General features: G+C 47.2%; 2 protein-coding genes across 5 annotated transcripts in view; both read left to right on the forward strand.

Moving 5' to 3' along the window:
- LOC135817441 (fibrillin-1-like) overlaps positions 1–6,476 on the forward strand; it is an 8,352-nt gene extending 1,876 nt beyond the window's left edge. For all 3 annotated transcript variants that reach the window (XM_065330630.1, XM_065330631.1, XM_065330629.1), the window contains 8 exons: positions 478–921; positions 1,286–1,561; positions 2,430–2,552; positions 3,235–3,357; positions 3,902–4,015; positions 4,427–4,522; positions 5,029–5,124; positions 5,670–6,476. In XM_065330630.1, coding sequence (XP_065186702.1) covers positions 478–921; positions 1,286–1,561; positions 2,430–2,552; positions 3,235–3,357; positions 3,902–4,015; positions 4,427–4,522; positions 5,029–5,124; positions 5,670–5,692 — 1,295 coding nt within the window. In that variant the 3' untranslated portion in view covers positions 5,693–6,476. The remainder of the gene's footprint in view (positions 1–477; positions 922–1,285; positions 1,562–2,429; positions 2,553–3,234; positions 3,358–3,901; positions 4,016–4,426; positions 4,523–5,028; positions 5,125–5,669) is intronic.
- Positions 6,477–7,809: 1,333 nt separating this feature from the next.
- LOC135817442 (uncharacterized) lies at positions 7,810–20,291 on the forward strand. 2 transcript variants are annotated; one of them, XM_065330632.1, is made up of 4 exons: positions 7,810–8,270; positions 17,333–17,767; positions 18,185–18,728; positions 19,577–20,291. In XM_065330632.1, exons 1-4 carry the CDS (start codon positions 8,196–8,198, stop codon positions 19,876–19,878), a joined length of 1,356 nt encoding a protein of 451 aa, XP_065186704.1. In that variant the 5' UTR covers positions 7,810–8,195; the 3' UTR covers positions 19,879–20,291. The 2 variants fall into 2 exon arrangements, with proteins under 2 accessions (XP_065186704.1, XP_065186705.1); XM_065330633.1 differs by having other exon boundaries at positions 17,336–17,767.
- The last annotated feature ends 273 nt before the right edge of the window (positions 20,292–20,564 follow it).

Here is a 20,564-nt window from a genome sequence, read left to right on the forward strand (position 1 = left end):
GGTCTGGTGTGGGAATTGGGGATTGGGCACTTTGAGGCCACTGAGGCATCTAGCCTCACCACTAGCGTGCGCTGTCTGATTCAATGTGTTAGGGGTGGTGTCCCATGCATGTAACTTTATCTCCAAGAACGAACCTCTGCTCCCAAGTTGTGATAGCATATACACAAGTTCATTTGTTTCTCTAGGTGATTATTTGAAGACTAAACCCTAGATTGTTGTTGTGGTTAGAGAATCGCTGGACTATAAAAGGTCCCTTGTTTGAGTCCTGATGGTGATGGTCCATTGTTCTGTAGAATTTTCCCTCCAGTTTCATTCCCCAAACCCGATCAACACCCTAGATTCTTTCCCATTTTCCTAGCTGTCTCATTTTGTATGTTGATGTGAATGGGTATCTAAATTGTTACTGAGAATCTGTCAGTTCAACTCCAGAGACCTGAATGCTGTACATGTTTGACGTTTGACGTTTACCCGCTGCAGGTTGTCTACACAAGGAGGGAGGTGTAGTGATAGAGGCAAATGAAATCAACGCTTGCCCTGGCACCTGGACTGGCCATGTCCTGCTGGGCACTTGCAGCGTGTGTGCCGTGGGCTGGCGCGTGTGCTCGTGGCGCGACAACCTCCTTGGTACCAGTCTGGAGACGTCCAACATGTTCCGGGGTTGCTACGCCATGGACGCGTCCAATGACAACGAGACTTGTGGTCCGTGCGTCGATAACGTCATCAATCGCCGACATCTAGAGCAGCCCATCAGTAGAACCATGGCGGGATTCGGCGCTGACTGTCCCTACCAAGCCAAACAGGAAAGATCATGCTTTGGCTCGGACAGGATCGACGCATCACGGCCATCGGCTGAGCACGAAGCGTGCCACTTCCAGGCCGGCGCTATGACCGGAGCTCTTTGCTGTAGGGATTCAGAAAATGGTGAGTTGCACACGCACAACAAACTATTTTGATATGTTTGCAAACTTAGAACTCTCCATGGTAATTATTCTGGATCAAAAGTTACTTGTGGTGGTTTCGATTATTGCTGTGGAGAAATTGATGACCTCGTACACATTATGCCTGCATAAAATTGGCTCCATTTTGGGGTACATGTAGACTACATTTTCCCCGACTAAACCCTATTACATTGTTTGATGATGGTTCGGTGGTTAGAGCATCACTGGCCTCGGGCAAAGGTCCCTGGTTCTAGTCCTGGTGGTGACAGTCAATCTTTTCTTCAGACTTTTCCCGTTTGCGTCTTTGCCTCAAACCAATGGACTTTCTTTGATGTGTTCAACTTCAGAGTGGAGAACAGTGCATCCTGACAAGACACAGCAGACATCGCGCAACCCGGCTACGCCAGGGCAGCATGAGCACTTTCACAGCTCGCACAGAACTGCCGATGACCTGCCTCTTCCTACATGTCCCCATGGTAACCGTGTAGCTGGAACGATGACGTGGACCTGCACAGTGTCGGTGGAAATCCAGCAGCTGAGAAATCCATCAAACACAGTGGTGACACATTTGCAGGCACTAGAGAAGAAGTACACTCGGAGTACCGAGCAAACCATATGCATTGGTACGTGAAAGAATTTTTGAATTTGTTTTATTGGGAAAATTGCAATATGGTGGTAGAGGTTGGGACAGGAATTGGTAACGCAAGACCGGCTGAAGCACTGTTTGCTTAGTCCGGCCATACCAGAGTTATTCTTCAGGATTTCGTTATCACCACTGGCGATAACTATTAAAGGCAATAACACTGAGAACACTGACTTTATAACTGAAGTCCCTTAACCATACGACAATACATGGAACAGGAACCTCATAATCACTCGATACGTCCCGGGTGAGTTCCTGAAACATCCAACAACTACTTGAGGGGAGGGTTTTTGTTCAGCCACAGAATATGGCTCATGAAATGAACAGAAAACGACCGAGTGTCCCGTTGTAAGTAGTCATTCAAGCAACATCACCGCAACAGTGGGTTTCCAAGACAGTAGCGTAGCCAGAGCACCAGAAGATAAACCACCATCATCATTACGGATGGCTGTATTACTCGGCAGTACTGGTCCTCAAGTGCAACAGTTATCCGCGTGTTGCATGGCTGGTGTCATACTTTGTTTTGGTATGGCGGGTGCACGTGACTTCCTCAGCAGTGTAGGCACCCACTGGTCCTTCATGGTCTGACCAGCCGCACCTGTTCCACCGGGCCTGTAACAATGTTTAACACCCTCAACTGGATTCGTAACCATGTTTCATCTGTTCTAGTCTTTGTAAGTCTCAGGTTTTGTGAATGAATACTACACCCGACTTGCAAGAACAGATTCTCATTGTAATAGAATTTGCGTTAAACAAGCGTTGTCGAATATCATTAGTTGTAATCGTAGATTTTGTACTTCAAACTAAATTTGTAGAGGTGGCTTTTCTGCATGTTTCTTCTGTAATAGATGATAATGAGTGCCTCTCGCAAGCTGCGGAATGCCATAGCAGTGCCGTCTGTACCAATACACGGGGCAGCTACGAATGCAGGTGCAAGCAGGGTTTCTATGGCGACGGGATCACGTGCCACGGTATGTGCAGACCAGTCTAGTATTTCTTTCTTGTGCTCTACTTTGCACACATTACACCGCTGAGAGCAAGGATGACATGGTGATTGGTGCTGAGTGCTGATACTGTATAGCAGGAAATTTTCGGACGGAATTTATTTTCGTACGACTTCCTACACGGCCTCTTTTGTACTAGAACTAATTCCGTACTAAGATTTTGTTCATGTGGACTTCTGTACACTGTACATGATGTACTTCAAAATGTGATGCGAACACATGCATTTAGCATGCAGCACTGCACGAAAATAAAATCCGTACGAATGGTCGAAATTTGGCTTTGTCCGAAAAAAATTTCGTCCGAAAATTTCCTGCTACACAGTATTATTGTGCTGATAATTTGTGGCTGTTAGATGTACTGGCTCAGTTGGTTCATCATTTTTTTGCATTTTGCGGCTGAATGAGTAAAGCCAGGAGAACAAAATTGAACGAATCGTAAATGACTATTTCATTATAGCAGAGTGCATGGGCGGGCTTGAAATTAATGTTGCAATGTTGTTAACACTCATACATGAAAATCTGAGGGACTGAAAAGGGAAAACGGTCCGAAGAAAAATATGAACATCCTGTTTGACTTCATGAACTGAGATGTTGCCACTTGGTGGCATTTTGTTCTGAGTGTTAACTTTTTACTTTTCACTTGTCACAGATGTGGATGAGTGTTCCGAGGAATCACATAACTGTGGCCGCAACACAGTGTGTCGTAATCGCCAAGGGAGCTATTCCTGCCTCTGCCACGGAAACAGCATTCCTGAGCACGAAGACTGTCCAGGTACATAAGTTCCTACCAGTGGCTATAGGGGATCTCTACTCTGTCAACCTGCCTCTTTAGAATATCATTCACATTTCTTGGTTTATTGTGATCCATGCACCATGTCTTGACTAGAACAGGGAAACATTTGAAAAATAGAACACTTTATTGTAAATATACACCGTGTTGCTAAACTAAAAATAAATTTAGAAACCATCAAACAGAAGAGCACCTATTCCATTCATTTTCTGTGTACATAGCCTATTTCTGCATAACGTGAATACGAGCGTAGGTAAAGAACCCCAGGAGCAAATCTCGTTCTCCGTTACATAATCTCGAGGTATATACTGCCTTATCTTGATGCGGTGGACTTGATTGGACAGCTGACCTCCAGGAGACACACCACAAAGCTGATCATATAATGTCCAAAGTGCTGCTGCCGAAACGAAATATTGCTGTGAAGAACAGATCTGCAGATAAACTACTGGTGGACTTATTGGGTAAGACAGTGATGTAATACTATTCAGACTTGATGATGGTTTGCCATTTGTTGTCTCTGGTGCAGTTCTCCCTCAAGTTTGTACAAGCGGCTTGGCTTGCTTCAACAAAGGTGGCTGTAACAGCACGTCGAACACATGTGTCTGCAGGAAAGGCTTTACGGGAACAAGATGTGAAAACTGTGAGTCTCTCTATTTTTTGGAACGTACATGTATATCACTGTTCTCCTTGACTTATATTTGCTTTACGGTCTTCTCTCTCTCTCTTCCTCACTATTTTTGTATAAATTACGCATCCCGCTTCTCCACCATGGAGGCCCCCAAAACCCTTTATCCTGAGTGCATTGTCAGGTAAATGCCAGGCCAACTGACATGTCACAATGATTTAGATATGCAGCTGCAATGTATATGTACATCATAATCATATCATTCATATGCCAATGATGTACTGTATGTCATGAAGATAGCAAACAATATCTCGCCCAATTTTCGCACTTTTAAACAGACTTCCATGGAACATCTTTCAGTAATCAATGAAGGCCGATTTGTGGTGCTAGTTTGATTTTGTTTTTGGTTTACTTTACTGCATGCAGCCAGCTGCAGTTCCCCTTGTGCTAATGGAGGTCGCTGTGTGGGCAAAGACTACTGCAAGTGCAGACCGGGTTGGAGAGGACGATTTTGTACAAACGGTGAGTGGATGAATGCAGACACTCTTAACTCTGGTTCGTTGTGGGTTCGAAAAATTGAGACCGGACAGTGGTATAACATACTTAGGATAGATTGGTTCAGTTCTCGGGAGAATGAAGTTGAAGACACCACTGGAGCTGTACTTATGGTTGATAAATATGGTGGTAAAGACACACCTGGCAATATGGCGGTAAACACACGCCTGCCCACACACTCTCTCTAGACTGCAAAGTTCTGGCACAGAGCTCTCATTCTCACCTTCTCATCAGTTCTAACAAAGAATTTCCGTACGTCTTTCTCTCTCCGTCCATCTGCTTGTCTGTCTGTCCCTTATTTGTCTGTCTGGCTTTCTGTTATTCTCTCTTTTTCTCTTTCTGTCTATCCTTGTTCTTGCATGTCTGTCTATTATCTCACAGGCTGTTTGCCTCCCGCTTCATCTTTTCTTCCGTTTCTCACTGGGTTATAACTGATTGGCTTGTTTTTGTGCATGAATGTTTGCCTTGTGCAGCAATCTGTCCACAAAACTGTAACAATCGCGGAGAGTGCATTCGTCCGAATCTGTGTCGCTGTCGCAAACGGTATATTGGTGATGCGTGTGAAGTTCGTAAGTTCAGGGGAGGCATCTCTCTGCTGTTGTTCCTGTAGAGTTGATTCTGATGTGTGCAGTTATGTGCTTGGTACGTACTGGCTGAAATAGTTCATTGACCGGTCTCTGCTGGGATGACGGCTGCACCATAGCTCAATGGTTAGAGCATCGCTGGCTACAAGCGAGAATCCCTGGTTCGAGTCCTGGTGACAGTCCGTTTTTTCTTCAGACTTTTCCTCTTTGCGTCTTTCCCTCAAACCAGTGAATAAGAAATAGCTAGGTGATTGTAGGTGAAGGTGCAGTGTGTTCTCTACTCGCTAGACTGGATAAAATTGTTTCGTCAGAGCAATATCGAGCAGACTCTGTTGCATTTAGAACTATGCCTTGTCTTTGTAGTGAGTCCTTCGCTGGACGTGCCTGATGTGCTCAAGGCAACACATGTCCCTTTTGGTTCCCGGACGTTACCGTCAACTTGCTTCTTCAGACATGAGTTCCCTTACAATCCTTTCACTTTGTGAAATAATTGGATGCTGGTTTTCTTGCTTGCATCGTCTTGTGTACAGGAGTGTACCCCAGAACCCTGTAAAGAAGCAGCTACAGCATGGCTTGTTCACCTAGCAGCTGAAAGTGCCTCGGCCTTAAAAAAGCCACTGATGACTGGATAGCCTCTAGTTGTCTTGACATTGATTTCCTCCTAGCCTCAGCTACGCTACCAGCTTCAGAGGTTGGGCAGAAATCTTTCCACTGCCATGGATTTCCCTGCAAGTATCCACAAGGAAAGGACAACTGACAAAACCAACAAATAAGGTGCGGCTCGAGTGATAATGTCATTTACAAATTTTCTTTCCTGCCTACCGGGCAGATTGTTTCATCGACCACCGCACCATAACTGCGCTCTCAAGTACACATACACGGTCTGTGCAGGGCCGAATGCTGCTGCTTACCCTATATTTATCTACTAGACAATTTGCTCAATTTGTAGACAGTCTTGTTTCATCCTTCGCGTGCCTCAGTGCACCACGGAGATATGAAGCCGATTTGTAAATGTTATCTTAGTATTGAGTTTGCCATAGTCATGCCCGCATTGGGTGTAAAAGTATCAATCCCCTTCCCCTCTTGAATTCGAATTTCACATTCTCGGCTATCAATAATAATAATTTTAGAATAGTCCTGAAGCGAACATTCAGACCTGGGCAGCATGGCCAATTTCAAGTCAATTTTATGAGATTTTAAAGCTGCAGCTTGTACACCCTGCTGGCCTGACAAGTACAGTAGCAGGTTTGGCTAGCCTCATTTCTCTGTTGTTTACTCGGATGGCACAGTGGGTTGGTCAAAGACCATGATTGAGATACGAGAGGTACCTGGTTCAAGTCCTGCCTGGGAGCGGTTTTTCCAGCCGTGCTGCTACCCACAGTCAACTGGGAACTTGTGGCCAGGCACAAGGGGTACATGGATGCAGCTAATGGGGTCGTTTTCGGCACTTGTGCCAGTGGTTGTGAGGCTTACCCACTCACCCCCACCGTTAGGCGCTGCATCTGCCGCTAGGGTTTATCGGGTGTTAGCGGCCGTCGTGAGTTCCCTTCGGGAACGGATACGATAATTTACTTTACTTACTGGGATGAGTTTGGAAAACATAATAGAGTACTATCACCAAATCGACTACTTGTAGACTTCTCATGAATACTGCACACCACAAGTCTGTATCATCTCGGAGCTAAACTGAATTTTGATGCGGCAATACCTTTAGTACAATATGCACGATTGTACAATTTGATGTGATAGTTTTGAATGAAACTCTAGTCTACGGTGCCATACTCTGTGTGTGTTTCACCGTATACGAATTTATGATGTTTTGCGTGCAAAAATATTCACACAGTACGATAGTGTGCCGGGGGGATATGTACGCAGTTGACAAAGAGAATGTGGTAATCATGATGGGGCAGCATAAGCTGTGAGTCATCTTGTGCTCAGGAAGCCAGTCGTTGGCAGCAAGGAGAGTGAACCTTGTCAAAGTGCTTGCAACTGTACACTGTGAGTGTGGCATGCATGTCATTTGCTGCTGGATCATTACATCATTTGCTGCTGGATCATTACATCATTTGCTGCTGGATCATTACATCATTTGCTGCTGGATCATTACATTATTTTCGTCTCTCAGTCTGGTGCATGGTCATCGGAGTCCGTTCAGCTTGATCAGGAGCAGTAGTGAAAGTTGGATAAACTTGCGTCTTTGGGATTTGCAGTCAATGATGCCAGTCATTATGATAATGTGGCAGTGCGACCGCGGGGTGGGGGTCGAACCCACAACCACTCGGTTCGCAGACATGTTGCAAGTAATCGGGGAGCCCCCAGGCCCCCCACACGAGAGGTTGGGTGGAGCCGCCAGCCTGGGCAGTTGTGACAATTACCACGACGTACCGACACCAGAGGTTGGTTGATAGGTGAGATCAAGAGCCTTCGTAAAAAAACATAGCATAACACCTTTGCCAGGTGTCAAGCTTACCCTGGCCTGGCCCTCTCTCTTTGTGTTTCATGGATATCATTCTGAAAGATTGCGTCAGCCGTGCGGAACTCGGGGAATTTTCGCTTTAGCTTTTTCGACAATGCTACTACAGTGTTGCATTTGTAGTAATGGTCAGGTCTTGCGCAAGTGCAAGACTTGTGCGTTGTGATTGCCCGTGCGAGAGGCTTTCGCCACACAGTTCAGATTGTGAGTGTGACGGTCGGTGTTGCTCAGAAGAAGGAAAAAATGAATTGTGTTCGGAGACCAAGACAAGAATTTGGGGAATTCCGCCATGCGTGCGTGCAAACTTCCGCCGTGAGGCAGCCGGTATCCAGCAGTGTTTTTCATGTCGACAGTCTTGCCTTGCTGTCGGACGGAGCTCATGCCACGTCCAAAGATACAGGTGCAGCATGCAAAATGTAGTGTGTATCAGCTGGGAAGGTTCGGTTGGCTAGCGTGACGGCGAAACTTCAGCAAGGAGACACGTCGTTGAAATTACATTAGCGAAGTTGAAACATTATAATCGGGTGCAGAAGTCAGTGTAGTGTTTGTGTCCGTAGAGTCTAGGTCGGGACTCGTCGAGAGAATGCTCCAGGAAAACCATGCCAGAGCGATGTGTGCAACGGTCCTCCACGGTGTGTGGCTGGTGGTACTTCTTCAGGTCAGTAAATATCCCGTTTTCATAGTTGCGGCTGTAGAAGCTGTGTTTTCCATAGCCTGTTGTTGTTGTTGTTGTTGTTGTTGTTGTAGAAGTTTATTTAACGTCGCACCACAAAAAGGCGATTTCGCCTCCTTTGATACATATGGACGACAGAAGGAATGCAGTGCTGCCAAAATTAATAATTTTCGCCCAAAATCGGACACCCTTCACCGCCAAGGCTGGCCACATGGTGCGAATTTTTCTCCTCAGCAAATTTTTTACAGAGAATTCAAAATATCGCCTAAAACACCATGAAAATTCGCTTCGTTGCCATGGTAACCCCGGAGTTGTCATGAATTTTGTAATGATGAGTGTGGTCGCACACTGACTCTGTACGAACTGTCAGCGCACATGCCATCCAGCCTGATCCAGGCATGTTACTTTGCACTTCCACAGCCAAGCGCTAGCCTTTTTAGAAGCAAATGTACAGTGATTTGTGCCTTCGCTGAAAAGTGAAAGTACAGGACTTCTGCATAGAAAAGTAATGATCTCTGACATTTTGGCTGCTTTTCGGACGTTTCCCTTTTCGGACCGGTTTTCGGAAGAGCCTTCAAAAATCGGACACTGTCCGAAAAATTGGACGGTTTGGCAGCACTGGGAATGAGAGGGGGGGGGGACAGAAGTACGGAGAGAGGAAGGGTAGAAATAAATAAGCAAATCAACCTCAGGGCTACACCAAAGCAAAAACAGAATGGGAACATACTACCGTATTATCTCTAATATAAGCACAGTCTCCAATAACAGCACGTCTCCAATAGTAGAACACTTTGGGGCGGCATTCAAAAAATAAAGTGCTCAGTCTCCATTATAAGCACACTGTGTAAATTCATTATCTGTACCGGCGGAAAAACCCTGAAATGTGTGTGTCTGACATGAATTTGGCATGGCAACATGCCTCTGAAATGAGGTTGAAATAATAATGGAACAGTCTCCAATAAAGGAACGTCTCCATTAATAGCACGGGACGGAGGTACATTGAAAAAATAAAGGACCGTGCTTATATTAGAGATAATACGGTATATACAAAATAGCTTCATACATATACATGTATTGCAAAACACGTTTACTATTCTTCAGTCCGTTATACCACAGAAACACACTAGCCTGACATGGCCAGCCATACATTGTAACTACTCGTAACCTTGCATGTGTATCCTGGTACATGATCTGGTTGAACTGTTACTTGGGCAAAGACTGCATTCCCCAGCCCAGTACTCAGTAGGCAGTACATGTTGAGTCCTCATGACGTACACGTATCCTTAGTTCCGTAGTACCCAGAGCCGAGCATTACGTTAGTGTCGTGGTTCCCGGATTAAACGAATCACTGAAATAAGTGGCACACTCATTATCCGGTGTTTATTGCACGGTTTCGGTATGTTCACTAGTGGGTAATAAGCAAAATAATTACACAGGGGCGTAGCAGCCGCACCACTTTCTTTAACCACAATGCCAAAAGTGCCCAGAATGCAGGATTTTGCACCATAATTTCAAATGTTTCACAGGAGACACCGGACCCCCTTCAGACGGACCACCACCAACGGCGGTGTAACAAGCTTGTTAGAGCTTTACTCAATAGCACCCCCTTCTTCGACCTAGGGTCGGTATAGTTGGCCTCGCGAATAGTAACCTGGAACAGAACAACAACTCGCGAATAATGACACTATACTCTTCAGTCCAAGTAACCATGGTAACCCCTTGAACGCATACTTTTAACCTCGCGAGCAAGGACAACTCGTGGATTGCAACATTTTTTTCAGTTGCCCGATCAAGGGTCCGATTATTCTCCAGGTTGACTGGCTCATAGCTCATAGCTCGTAGTAGCAGTCAAGTTGAGAAAAGAGAATAAGAGAGAGAGAGAGAGAGAGAGAGAGAGAGAGAGAGACCCGAGCACACGGCTGAATACAGGCATGCCATCTCTCTTATATCTGGGTAATGAAGTTCTCCGGGCCCAGGGAAACGGATGAACTGGACCGTATTATCCGAAGTGTAAGCCGCACTTTGAACACTCAAAATTCACCCCAAAAAAGGGGGATGCGGCTTATACTCCGAGGATCAAATTAATGGTGATAAATCAGGTAATTTCTGCACTTCGTGGAACAAATGGGGGGGGGGGGGGGGTGCGGCTTAAATGTTAGTGCGGCTTATACTCTGGAAACTACGGAAATTTCATGCTCTTATGAAAAAAAGGTCTCAACTGTCCCAAATTTCACAGCAACCGTTGAAACTAGAAGCAGCAATCATAGTTATTGCTGTTGATGCTATTGCTGTTGCTGTTGCTGCTGTTGCTGTTGATGCTATTGCTGTTGATGCTATTGCTGTTGATGCTATTGCTGTTGATGCTATTGCTGTTGATGCTATTGCTGTTGATGCTATTGCTGTTGATGCTATTGCTGTTGATGCTATTGCTGTTGATGCTATTGTTGTTGATGCTATTGTTGTTGATGCTATTGTTGTTGATGCTATTGCTGTTGATGCTATTGCTGTTGATGCTATTGTTTTTGATGCTATTGTTGTTGATGCTATTGCTCTTGATGCTATTGCTGTTGATGCTATTGCTGTTGATGCTATTGCTGTTGATGCTATTGCTGTTGATGCTATTGCTGTTGATGCTATTGCTCTTGATGCTGTCATCCTTGTATTGTTATTGTCTTGGCATTTTGACCTTGGATATACAGTACCTCAGCTCAGCGGCAGATCCAACGATCTCTACATGGGGGTTCCAGTATAGTCAAAACTGAATAGCTGATACATGTACATGAACACGCATATGGTTGCCAGGAGTACATTTACGAAATTTAGGGGGTTCCGCGGAACCCCTCCTGGATCCGTCCCTGCAGCTGTCCAGTGAAGATATATTTGTCTGATCCTTGGAGGTATGATGCACTGCAGCTTTACTACATGGACAACTGTGTACAGTAGACAGCAATGCGAGAGAGAGAGAGAGAGAGAGAGAGAGAGAGAGAGAGAGAGAGACAGACGGACGGACAGACAGACAGACAGACAGAAAGTCAGAGATAGAGAGAGAGAGAGAGAGAGAGAGAGAGAGAGAGAGAGAGAGAGAGAGAGAGAGAGAGAGAGAGAGAGAGAGAGAGAGAGAGAGAGAGAGAGAGAGAGAGAGAGAGAGAGAGAGAGAGAGAGAGAGAGAGAGAGAGAGAGAGAGAGAGAGAGAGAGAGAGACAGACAGACAGACAGACAGACAGACAGACAGACAGACAGACAGACAGACAGACAGACAGACAGACAGACAGACAGACAGACAGACAGACAGAGAGAGAGAGAGTGTGTGTATGTGTGTGTGTTGAGACATGCAACCGCGTGTAAATGTGTATAGACAATTTCACGGTTCGCGTGAGGCTCGGACAGAGATCAAGTTTCCGCATCCGTAGGAATGCCACCACCCTGAACGATGAAGGCTTTCTTGCTGTCCACTGAAGTACTTCCTCCGTATACAAAAACTTCGTGACTTTTTTTGAAAGCTGCGCACAGCTCTGGGGTTGTTCCGTTTGACTCGGAATAACACTCGTGGCATTGTCTAACCTGTTTACAAGCCATAAACAAAGAAAAAAGCAACTCAGACGAATGAGATTGAGTTTTTCAGAGTCTTTGTCGCTCATGTCATTGTCACCTGACGACGCTGACTCTGCATCGCCAACAGTCGCTGCTTCCGCTCGCATTTCGTTCAGATTCTTGTCACCTTTAGTGATGATCCGATGCTGGACTTTGGCTACGTCCTCTTCATCTCTAGAGCTGTGTACGAATCGGTGTAGACTAAATTCAGTCGTTCCAACCCGCGACCTCCATTATGCCGTGAAACGAGTCGTACAAGCACATCCACACGCTTCGCATTTTCTCGCCAGGATAAACCCCCCCAAGCATTCTACAATGGCTTCGAGGAGGTCCCTGTGATTCCCTTTGGGGACAAAAGAGACGTCTGACTGGAGAGAGGCGAAGAAAGCCAGGCCATCGACATTCTGATCCTGAGTCTGCGCTGGTTGCACGACGACTGAAATGTTTCATCTTGCCGTGCGAGCGAAACAAATCTATGTTCTCACGCTGCGTAGATCTATGGGGCCGCGCACCGCAAGTACGAGCCTGGCCACTTTCAGGGCAGCGAGTGCCGCGTGACTCGACTCCGTGTTCCAGCCACGAGCTACACTTCGTCACTGTGTCAGTTTCGAGCAAGTAAGTGTTAAGCCTGGTTCACACTAGGCCGATTTTCCGGCCGATACTCCGACACCGACTCCGACACGGAGTCTGCCGACTGTGTCGGATGAGTCGGACTAGCTGTTCACACACAAAGGTGGGCAATTTCGTTTGTACTTTAGTTGTACATGTAGGCTTGTCTGTTACACACGGACACGCGGTACACAGCCGCACTGCCACTAGACCGTAGTACTAGTAGTAGACGCTAGCTAGCTAGCTAGACAGCGGAAATGAGATAGTTTTTACACGAGCCACAAAGCCAAAGCGGCAAAGGTGTGAAAGGGCTAGCGTCTAGTACAGTGCTACTAGTACTGTAGTAGCGATCCAGTGCAGCCAGTTCACATGGTTCACGGTCTGCACCAACGCTCTCCGCTGTCATGGTGAAAAGCCTACAGTGATTGGTCCGGTGCATGCTCCATCACGCGCAAGCGCTAAAATTCGGCCGGCTTTTCGGCTAAATATCGACCAGTCGATACTTGGCCGAAAACTAGTGCGACAAGAAAATCGTCGCAGATTTGTCGGAACCCTGTACGACAACACCGTTCACACTACGCAATTTTCGCCCCGATCTTGAGGATTTTTCGTACGAGTCCATGTCGGCCGGAAAATCGGCCTAGTGTGAACCAGGCTTTTAAGCCTGGTTCACACTAGGCCGATTTTCCGGCCGACATGGACTCGTACGAAAAATCCTCAAGATCGGGGCGAAAATTGCGTAGTGTGAACGGTGTTGTCGTACAGGGTTCCGACAAATCTGCGACGATTTTCTTGTCGCACTAGTTTTCGGCCAAGTATCGACTGGTCGATATTTAGCCGAAAAGCCGGCCGAATTTTAGCGCTTGCGCGTGATGGAGCATGCACCGGACCAATCACTGTAGGCTTTTCACCATGACAGCGGAGAGCGTTGGTGCAGACCGTGAACCATGTGAACTGGCTGCACTGGATCGCTACTACAGTACTAGTAGCACTGTACTAGACGCTAGCCCTTTCACACCTTTGCCGCTTTGGCTCGTGTAAAAACTATCTCATTTCCGCTGTCTAGCTAGCTAGCTAGCGTCTACTAGTACTACGGTACGGTCTAGTGGCAGTGCGGCTGTGTACCGCGTGTCCGTGTGTAACAGACAAGCCTACATGTACAACTAAAGTACAAACGAAATTGCCCACCTTTGTGTGTGAACAGCTAGTCCGACTCATCCGACACAGTCGGCAGACTCCGTGTAGGAGTCGGTGTCGGAGTATCGGCCGGAAAATCGGCCTAGTGTGAACCAGGCTTAAGGGGGGACGGGAGGTTCAGAGGGTCAAAAAATGAATTTCTGAGTTTTGAACTTTTTGCTATGGAATCTTGTCTTAGGATATTTGAAGCGCCAGAATTTCAAATTTGAGCGTAATCGGTTTAGTAGAAGTGGAGTTATGAGCTAAAGTATGTCGAGATAAATAATTATTATTTCAAATGTAAATACTCAAATGTTTACAATTGCCTAATTTTGTGATTTTGGTTTAGTCCAAAATCAAGCGTTTTTGATTCAACTTCGCCAGGTAAGCGACCCTGGCTTCTGTTTTTGTAGTCATGGAGAGCTGCCACGTGCTTCCTTGATCGCGTATGACGTTCTGCAGCGCCACGACGCCCACGCGCGTACGCGAAGGAAAAAATCTTTGTTTTTTTGTTTGTGATCGTGAAAGTGAACAATTTTACATGGGGAACCGAAAGAGAAGCACCAGCAGCTCTGGAAGTGGCCATAGGAGGAAGAAAAGGAGATACTACGCCCCAAAGCAGTCAAGCTCTGTACCAGTTGTGGAAGAAGGCACCGTTGAAGCGGCGCAGAGCGCTTCCTCTCGGAAGATTTCGTCGAGGCCAAAATGGCTTAGTGATATGGTCATGGAATTTGAATCTGAGCTTGTGTGCTCGAGTGACAGTGATTCAGACGAGTCGTCCAGTGATAGCTGCCAGGAGTATGATGATGATGCATTCTATCCTGATGTTGAGGAGTCTGTCTCTGGCTACAAGATCGTGGATTTACAGTGTCTCCAGGAACTGATGGATCAATTTACTGTCTGTAGGAAGTGCACGAAGGGAGACATGATCGTCAGTAACTGTCATGACACTGGACTTGGATCGACCCTGCGACTTCAATGCGCTTTGTGTGGACACAGTGGAAGTACGTCTCTGAGCAAGAAAATTTGCAGGAGCTATGATCTGAATTGACGATCTGTACTGGCGATGCGATGCATTGGACGTGGCCATGGTGGACTCCGAAAGTTTTGCGGCGTAATGAATTTTCCTGCTCCTGTAACGGAGAAAGCGTACCGCAGCCACCAGGAAGTTGTCCTTGCTGCAGCCGTAAAGCTAGCTGAAACTGACATGGTTCAATCCGCAGCTGAGTTGCGTGCCATGACAGATTCCACCTACGTCGCAGTGACGTTCGACGGCACTTGGATGCGCAGGGGATATTCGTCGCTGTATGGTGTGTTCGCGTGCATCTCCTTCCAGAGCGGCCGTGTACTGGACATCACAGTGAAGGGTCGATACTGTCACGAATGTAAGATCTGGACTGAGAAGAAGCGAAGTGGTGCAATCACGGAGGAAGCCTTTTCAACCTGGCTGGATAATCAGAAGTGCAGCATAAACACAGCGGCATCTGCACCCGGTATGGAGAGTGAAGCTGCGTGCGATATTTGGCAGCGGTCTGTGGGCACACGCGGAGGCCTCATAAGAACCCTCTCCCAAAGGCTGTGTTCGAAGTCGTGAAGCCCATCTACATGCAGCTGTCCGAACGAAGTCTGCTGGAGCGCTGCCAGATGGGTGCAACGCAGAATGCGAACGAGGCGTTCAACAACGTCATTTGGAGAATGTGTCCGAAGGAAGGCTTCTGCTCCGTCGACACCGTTCAGCTGGCAAGTAGTTTGGCAGTGCTCAACTTCAACAACGGCGCTATCACCTTGCTCAGTGTGCTGAAAGAGTGTGGATGCATTGATGGCAATCACACGAAGGCAGCGCTTGAGCTAGAAGACCAATGGCGTGTGAAGAAGTCCCTCCGCAAGTCATCAGCAGTGGAAAAGGAGAGCAGGAAAAGGAGAAGGAGGCAGAGGAAAGGCTGGTAGGAGACCACTATTGAGAAAGAGGGCACTACATATGACAAAGGTGGTTTCTGAATGGCAACTTCAGGTCAGATATGTGAAAATATTTCAGTAGCACTCCACTATCAGTCCTTTTTATGTAATTTTTAGGTGCATTTTTCACTGATTTTAGGGGTATTATGGGCACTCCGCGCAGTTTTTTAGAAATGCTGTACATATCTTGTATGTAAAAGTATATATTTTCTGGTTCTGTACGGTCCATTCTAGATCCGTTGCCTTCTTAGGACACAAGATCTTCTGTTAGAAACAAAATAATGGACCTTGAACTTCAGTCAAGTTATCTTGCGCACGTGCATTGTTATTTCAAGGCTGCAGTGGCACACCATGGGAACTGTAATCGCATTGTGCTTAGGCAACAGCCCTAGCCCCTTGGTACCTGATCATTTTGCAGTGTTATGTGTTTATCTTCAAGTGACCATGTTTGAGAAAAACTGCGCAGAAATCATGCCCGGCTATCGCATTTTTTCCAAAATTGCTTTCCTGCATTTCTCCATGATACCAGTATACTTTCCACAGTTCTTGGTTGCAATGTCGTCAGTGGATGTCAAGGAACATATACTGAAAATTTGAAGGAATTCTGATGTTTGAGTGCTGAGATTCAAGCGAATTTATAACGGGCACCGCAATATGGCCAGCGAACCTCCCGTCCCCCCTTAAGCCTGGTTCACACTAGGCCGATTTTCCGGCCGACATGGACTCGTACGAAAAATCCTCAAGATCGGGGCGAAAATTGCGTAGTGTGAACGGTGTTGTCGTACAGGGTTCCGACAAATCTGCGACGATTTTCTTGTCGCACTAGTTTTCGGCCAAGTATCGACTGGTCGATATTTAGCCGAAAAGCCGGCCGAATTTTAGCGCTTGCGCGTGATGGAGCATGCACCGGACCAATCACTGTAGGCTTTTCACCATGACAGCGGAGAGCGTTGGTGCAGACCGTGAACCATGTGAACTGGCTGCACTGGATCGCTACTACAGTACTAGTAGCACTGTACTAGACGCTAGCCCTTTCACACCTTTGCCGCTTTGGCTTTGTGGCTCGTGTAAAAACTATCTCATTTCCGCTGTCTAGCTAGCTAGCTAGCGTCTACTAGTACTACGGTCTAGTGGCAGTGCGGCTGTGTACCGCGTGTCCGTGTGTAACAGACAAGCCTACATGTACAACTAAAGTACAAACGAAATTGCCCACCTTTGTGTGTGAACAGCTAGTCCGACTCATCCGACACAGTCGGCAGACTCCGTGTCGGAGTCGGTGTCGGAGTATCGGCCGGAAAATCGGCCTAGTGTGAACCAGGCTTTAGTTTTTGTTGCATTCTGTCGGCAACGTCCTCACACGCATGGCGTCCGTGAAGAATCTGTTAGGGATCAACCAAACGAACCTCGACATGGACGAGGGTTGCCGATGACAGCCTTTGGCACCGTTCGTTGAGCAGGTTCTTGCTCAAAAACACCGTTCAAAAAAAGTCACGAAGTTTTTGTATACGGAGGAAGTAAACGAATTAAAATTCAGTTCTAGCCGACAAGGAATTTAGGTCAGTCGTTTCACCCCTAGTCTAACTGTCTATTGAAGCAAACATATTGAAATTCAGTGATGGAGACCTGAGAATAGGCCTAAAGCATTTTTGGCTGGAAAACACGGCAGTGAATAACCTTTCCTGAATGTGGTGTGATTGTGTCACTGTCAATTGTAGCAGTTCAGCCAAGAGTGCGGTGCTGAGAATACAGTTGGCACTCTCTCCGTGTCCATCGCCGACCTGCGCCTGGACCCGTCAGCCTTTCGATGCAGCTCAACCGGCTCCGTGTCGTACGACTCAACAATATCCGGGTGCAGAATACTGCAGCGGTTCTGTCTCGGCTCGGGAAGTCACGTGGGAATTGGAGACTCCCTGCTGTGCAGCTCCGCACTACATAGCAGCTTGTCAACGCTGGGCATCATAGAACGTAATTTTACTATGAAGCTGGGCACACTCGAGCAGCATGCGGATAGGAAGAACCCCAGAAAGGGTCCACCGGCACCGCCGTTAGCGCAGACCAAACCTTGGAAAGTGTATGATTGCTCCAATCCATCACTCTGCTACCCCTACCTACTCAAGTTCCCCATTCCCGCCGCGCTCATGGTCCGTGCGGTAAGTAGCTTTCAACCGTGTGTGTGTGGGGGGGGGGGGGGGGGTATTTGTGTGTGTGTGTAGGGGGGGGGGGGGGGGGTTTGAGTGTCTGTGTGTGTGTGTGTGTGTTTGTGTGTGTGTGTGGGGGGGGGGGGGGGGGGTATTTGTGTGTGTGTGTGTTTGTGTGTGTGTGGGGGGGGGGGGGGTATTTGTGTGTGTGTGTGTGTGTGTGTGGTGTTCGCGTGTATGTGTATCTGTGTGTCCATCTCTGTGTGTGTGTATCTGTGTGAATATGCACGCGGGTGCATTTCTCCAAGGGGATAATATACGTTTGTGACACACGTACTACCTCTACCCTCTTTGCATATCACGAGTTCCCACATTGTCGCATGCCTAAGGAGTACAGGTTCTGAGGAGTTTCCATCTTGTCTTTCCCAGGCTACGCCAAAGCTATACATGGTGCTAGCTGAAATCGATGTACGGCCTCCGTACAACCGTCGTGTCATTTTCCACAACTTCCTCACCATCCCTCTACCCAATGCTGATGGGCTGTCAGCTGCTCAGAAAAAGCAGAACGTCGGTGTAAAGACAACGGTTCAATCCGTCACCGCGAGCGACTCGAACACCTTCATCCTGGACCTGCGGCGCGATTTGAAGCAGATTGCTCAGACGCCGGAGGGCAAGATCCTGGTCACGAAGCTGTTTGACTACATGCTGGGACTATGGGATGGTAAAGACAAGTATGACGAAAGGGATGCGTACCTACCCGGCACGGGAAAAGTCAAGATGAATCTCTCCGTGGCCATCAAGTGCTCTCCCGGTTACGGGCCGCCCGGAGATTGCAGCTACCAGAGTCCATGCAGCCGCGCAGTGCTGCCAGTACAGCAGCAGCAGCAGTCAGACCTCGGAGGCGGCGGCGGTGGAGGACAGAAGAAGCGGTCACGCCGAAGTGCGCCCGGCCCTCCTGTACAGCCCTGCACGGGTAAGAATGTTGCATTGTGCTCCGGCGTTCGCACACTCGACCCACAGTTGCCCCGCTGGGCCTCTATCATAACTGTTGCATGGTCGCAGAAAGCAGTGGAGAAAGAGGAGAGGGAGGGAGAGCACGACGCCTTGCGTGATGTCTATTTCGGAGTACAGTCAACTTTGCATATACGACACTCAGCGGGGCATCAGAAAAGTGTCCTAACTCACGAAGTCTCACTATAATAATAATTATGACTGTATTACAGTTAGATGGGACTTTGCTCTGGGCATGGAAATTCTGTCGTTATTCGCCAAGTTGACTGTACCTTTATGGGGAAACTATTCTGACTGGCGCACACCTGCACACTTGACGGACACACATGCTCACACACGCGATCTCCCTTTGGTGCGTCCATCGAGCTGTGAAGCCGAGACCTCTGGCCGGCTGAGCTTGGGCCCCACCACCACACTCCATTATTCACCCCAGTGTCTGGAGATAATTATGTGGATTTTGTAGAGAATAAAAATGAAAAAAACACAGACACACACACACGTAATGCACCTGCACAGACGACCGCACACTTATTCATATATGTAATCTGGTGTAAGCGACCTCTGGCTTTAGCGACCACCTACTTTTGACGATGCCACGAATGTATGGGACCTGGTTCTAAACACCACCTGGCTTTAACGACCGCTTTTGCTTGCATGGGGGGGGGGGGGTTGCTTAGTGTTGTGCAGTCGGGAAAGGTGTTCCTTTTTGCCCATGACAAAGAAATTGGATGGTGCTGTTTGTAGCACAAGCCCTGCTGTCTTTGGAACGTCAGGTTGACTTCTTGTGTCTGTGTGCTTCTGCTGACGCAGATGATGATACACTATCCAGCACAGACAAGGTATTGATAGGTGCTGCAACGGGATCAGCATCACTTGTGCTGGCGGCCCTCGGTGTCTGTGTCAGGAAAATGTTCGGTTTGAAATCCTCCCGAAGAAGCTTGCGCGACGAAGACGACGGTGAGTCTATGAGCGATGAGCAGGTCCGCCAACCACTTGCAAAGGAAGACAGTGGTAGCGTTCTTGTGATTGGAAACGCTATGACGCCCACCGATGTTGTTGAGTTCGACTCTGATTTTGACCAGTCCGACGCGTATGGAACGGTGGCACTCTAGTGAAGTAGTCGTAGAGCTGCCTAAGTTGCTAAATTGTGAGCTATTTGCATGATTTTGATATGTTGCCTTTGTCGAATTCGAGCAGTGTGGACTTTTTATTCATTTTTTGCCACACAGTTGTTTTTGCACATGTTCAAAAGCTCATTATTTGCTTGAAACAGAGGACAGTTCCAACTCTCCTACAACGTGTGTAGTCAATCTGCTAAGACCCTTTAAAGCATTTATTTTGCTTTTGGGCATTTTATGCCTTCTCACTGGCCGTGATGGCCGGTTCTTTCCCGCCCATTCTGCACATGCTCAACCCTAAGTTTCCTTGTCCCTGGCTATGACACGGTCCTTGCTTCTTCTCCCACACTACTCGCATGGCCACACCAATCCCAATAATAGGGTTTGTGCTCTGTCCACCCAATATACCAATCCCAATTCTCTTGACATCTGTTTACAGCATTACAGGATTTTTTCGACAACGAATGTTCTTTATGTGCAAAGCAAATACCATTAAAATAATCCAAGAGATTCGGTGACCTAAACTGGAAAATATTAAAAAAAGATATACAAAGATATTCATTACTCAATCTGCGCACAAAGATATTCATTACGTAATGGTTCGAAGGCGAAACAAAAAGTACACGCACAGAACTCTCAATGGCAGTAGTACTTCTCAAGACCGATAAAATCGGTGAAGA

This window comes from Sycon ciliatum, chromosome 5 (genome assembly GCF_964019385.1).
Source record: "Sycon ciliatum chromosome 5, ocSycCili1.1, whole genome shotgun sequence".
Classification (NCBI taxonomy): Eukaryota; Metazoa; Porifera; class Calcarea; order Leucosolenida; family Sycettidae; genus Sycon; species Sycon ciliatum.